This window comes from Penaeus monodon, chromosome 7, assembly GCF_015228065.2.
Source record: "Penaeus monodon isolate SGIC_2016 chromosome 7, NSTDA_Pmon_1, whole genome shotgun sequence".
NCBI lineage: Eukaryota > Metazoa > Arthropoda > Malacostraca > Decapoda > Penaeidae > Penaeus > Penaeus monodon.
Window position 1 is genome coordinate 55,355,290 of NC_051392.1, and position 3,236 is coordinate 55,358,525.

Genomic DNA, 3,236 nt, shown 5'->3' on the forward strand with positions numbered 1-3,236 from the left:
GGAGTATCTGGTCAATTTTCTTCATCTCTCTTTACTTCACAAGAAAGCTATAAAAAAAAATAATAATAATGCTAATAAAAGAAAAGATGTTTCAACTAATCACTACTCACTTCTTAAAGACTACAATCTACCCATAACTAAATGTACTAACCTCAGATGTTCCCATTTCTATTTCATTTAAAGAGGCACCAGCAGTTTCTTTATCTCTTCCTTCAATCACCTCATTTAACACCTGTCAAAATATATGGATGTAAATAGAAGACGCATTCACAAGGGGCAGTTAATCTTGGCGTGATATAATTCTTTATTCATTATAGTGATTTGGATCCTAAACATGCAACTCTTAAAGAGAAAAATGCACACAAATTCTTATGAATTATTTTAATTTGCCACCTAAATAGCAATGCTGTACTCCTTTAAGGTGATTGGCTAATTTCAACTTGCCTAAACCATTTTCCAGCAAATATCCCTATCAAGAAAATAAAATTACACAGTTACCTGTTTTAACTCTGTTGAAGCTGATAATGTCTCATAGACCAGATTATCTGGAACCTTCAGGACGTCTGGTTGTACTGACATTAACGACAGGTCTTGGGATGACTGTGTGGTAATTGTGTCCTCTTCCTGGCTTATGGGCATGGATTTTTCCTTGGAGTCTGGTATCTACAATAAGATAGCACATCATTACATAGTGGATAAAATCTTTCTAAGCCTCTCTTCACTTTTATTTACTCTTAACTGTGATAGACATATTTTCCTACAGGGGCTTATTCAAATTCATTTATATAATGCACATAATTTCAAAAAGAAAAAGAAAAAAAAGAAACAAAAAGAAAAAACAAATGAAAAAAAAAAAAAAAAAAAAAAAAAGGCTATCACTTACAAACCTAAAGTTCATTTCCAGAACAGTGTTCTACAAACCTAAAGTTCATTTCCAGAACAATGTTCAAATATCATTTAAAGAATTATTCTAATAAAAAACCTGTTTCACCTGATCCTATACAATTCAACTAACCATTATTGGAGTCAAACTTGGAGAAACCTCAACTGGATCTCTTCTTAACACCTCCAGGCTGTGTGTATTGTCATTACTATCCAGAGTCTCATGGAATTTCCCATCAAAGGCAATTCTTTTTAGCTGTAAATGAAAAACTTTCTATTTAGAGAATCAGCTATTAACCAAAGGGAGAGACTAATATATAATAGTTTATTCACTATCCAAATGCACTATATCATGTTCAGGCATATTACAATATACCATGGTGAGTTCAGAAAACCAATGTACATTACCTCCCAAATGTACATTCAAAATAATTTACCAGACAGAAATATATAATCAATAAGGTAATCTACTGTTTCAGACATTACAGCGCAATTTTCAAAGATACTTTAGAGAACTCCTACATATCATATACTTGCCATGTTCACTGCTTCCTCTACACTTCCCCCTTGCGACAGCTGTAAAGCCACTTCCTTAATTCTGGCTTTCACATCCTCCAGACGCTGAGCCAAGTTGTCAATTTCAGCATTTTTGTCATCAAAAAGACGATATGAAAGCACAGAGGACATTCCACTTCCTTTGGCTGCTTCAGACAATTCATTCTGCAAACCAAACAAGTTTTTTCTTCCGAGTTGGTTAAGTGACCTAAGAATATCTATCATGGGAGAGGATGGGAACTAAAGAAATGCGAAGGAAGGGAATGGAGCATGGCGAAGAGCGTTTTCCTGGAATGGGGCGCGATGACAGCAGAATGCATAGAACTGGCAAAGGAATGATATAGCATGGTACTGAATGGAATACAAGGACTGAATCCTGTATCTCTTATAACAAATCTGAAGTTTGTTGTGAACCTCAAATACTGTTGTACTGGTACCTCATATAGATGAGGCCAAAGTTTATTTGTGTTTGTCTCCAATTACCTTCAATTTTTTGATCACATCAGATTTTGCTTTGAGCTCATCCTCCAGCTGCTTGGTGTTTGGCCAGGAGCTGTTCAGCTGATGACTGGGGCAGACTGTGAGGCTGTGAAACTGACAGCAGTCGTTGCAGCTCGTCTTCACGGGACAACAACTTTCCTCGGAGGTCATTCAGGTTGAATCGTAGCTCCTCAACCTAAAAGTTTGGACAACCATTATGCCATAAAGATAAAGATTTGAATCCCTTTTCTGGGTAACTCCAGAAATTTCACTTTCAGGAAAGACAGGAAAATATCAGATCTACAAAGTTCCATGAAAACAATTTTAATGAACTTAAATACTCTTGCAAAACTTTATGATAATATATTTTTGCCTTTTAACATCTTTCCTTCATTTTCTGATGATGTATATTACTTAAAAGATTTCATTTTAAACCAGCATGGAAATAGTTGTAAAATTAGCCATGAGAAAAAAAAAAAAATCAAGTAAGTATGAAAATCCAAACACATTTCTTGATATTTTCAACAACTAGAAAAAAATGAAGCGACAAAGAAAAAAAAATATATAACTACATTTCAAAAAGCACAAATGCATTACCTCTCTCCCTTTTATTGCCAATTCATTCCTTTTCTTCTCCAAATCCTCCTGAACCAGAGTGAACCGCTGTCTCATCTCGGCAGCCATGGGATGGTCTGACCTCCTGAGCTCATCCAGCCGTGCTTCCAGGCTTGAGATTTGAACGAGCTGGTCACTTGACCGCTCTTGGAGGGCATCTCGCTCTATTATTGCCTCCTGAAAGACCGTGGGTAACCATTATTTATCCTTTGTGAGTAATATACAGATGTTGGATAACACAATTATGCTAAAACTTACTGCAATCATACCCACTAATCCTTAAGATTTATGATTCAAAACAAAAACCACATACATCTAGATCCAGCCTCAGATTTTTGACAGTCATCTCTAGGTCCCGTGTGCGCTTCACTGCTGCTTCTGTGGTGCGCTCTAGCATCACCAACTTATCCTCCAGTCGCCTGTCCAGAGTGGATGGAGACAAGGCTCTGCTGCTTTCCAGCTCACGTAAAGATGGGATGTCCAGGTGATCTCTGTGAAACCATTAACAGTGTTAAGTTGAACCATAAAGTTCAAAGTACATTGTGGCTAATGTTTGAAGGGAGGCATAAAACAAAATGGTCAATTTCACAAGGCAAACTGCATAATTTATATTACAGTCCTCTTCATTTTCATCAGAGTTATGTAACTTTAATCAAAGGGAAGAGTGCTAAAATACCAAAATACTAGATGCACATGAGAAATTT

General features: G+C 36.3%; 1 protein-coding gene across 2 annotated transcripts in view; it reads right to left on the reverse strand.

Annotated features, from left to right (window-relative positions):
- The window catches only part of LOC119575473 (A-kinase anchor protein 9-like), a 19,835-nt gene extending 17,126 nt beyond the window's left edge, over positions 1–2,709 (reverse strand). For both annotated transcript variants that reach the window (XM_037923119.1, XM_037923118.1), the window contains exons 1-6: positions 2,515–2,709; positions 1,921–2,113; positions 1,420–1,602; positions 1,016–1,138; positions 499–663; positions 152–232 (exon numbers count right to left, since the gene is read on the reverse strand). In XM_037923119.1, the coding sequence (XP_037779047.1) occupies positions 152–232; positions 499–663; positions 1,016–1,138; positions 1,420–1,602; positions 1,921–2,088 (720 nt within the window). In that variant the 5' untranslated portion in view covers positions 2,089–2,113; positions 2,515–2,709. The remainder of the gene's footprint in view (positions 1–151; positions 233–498; positions 664–1,015; positions 1,139–1,419; positions 1,603–1,920; positions 2,114–2,514) is intronic.
- Between the last annotated feature and the right edge of the window lie 527 nt (positions 2,710–3,236).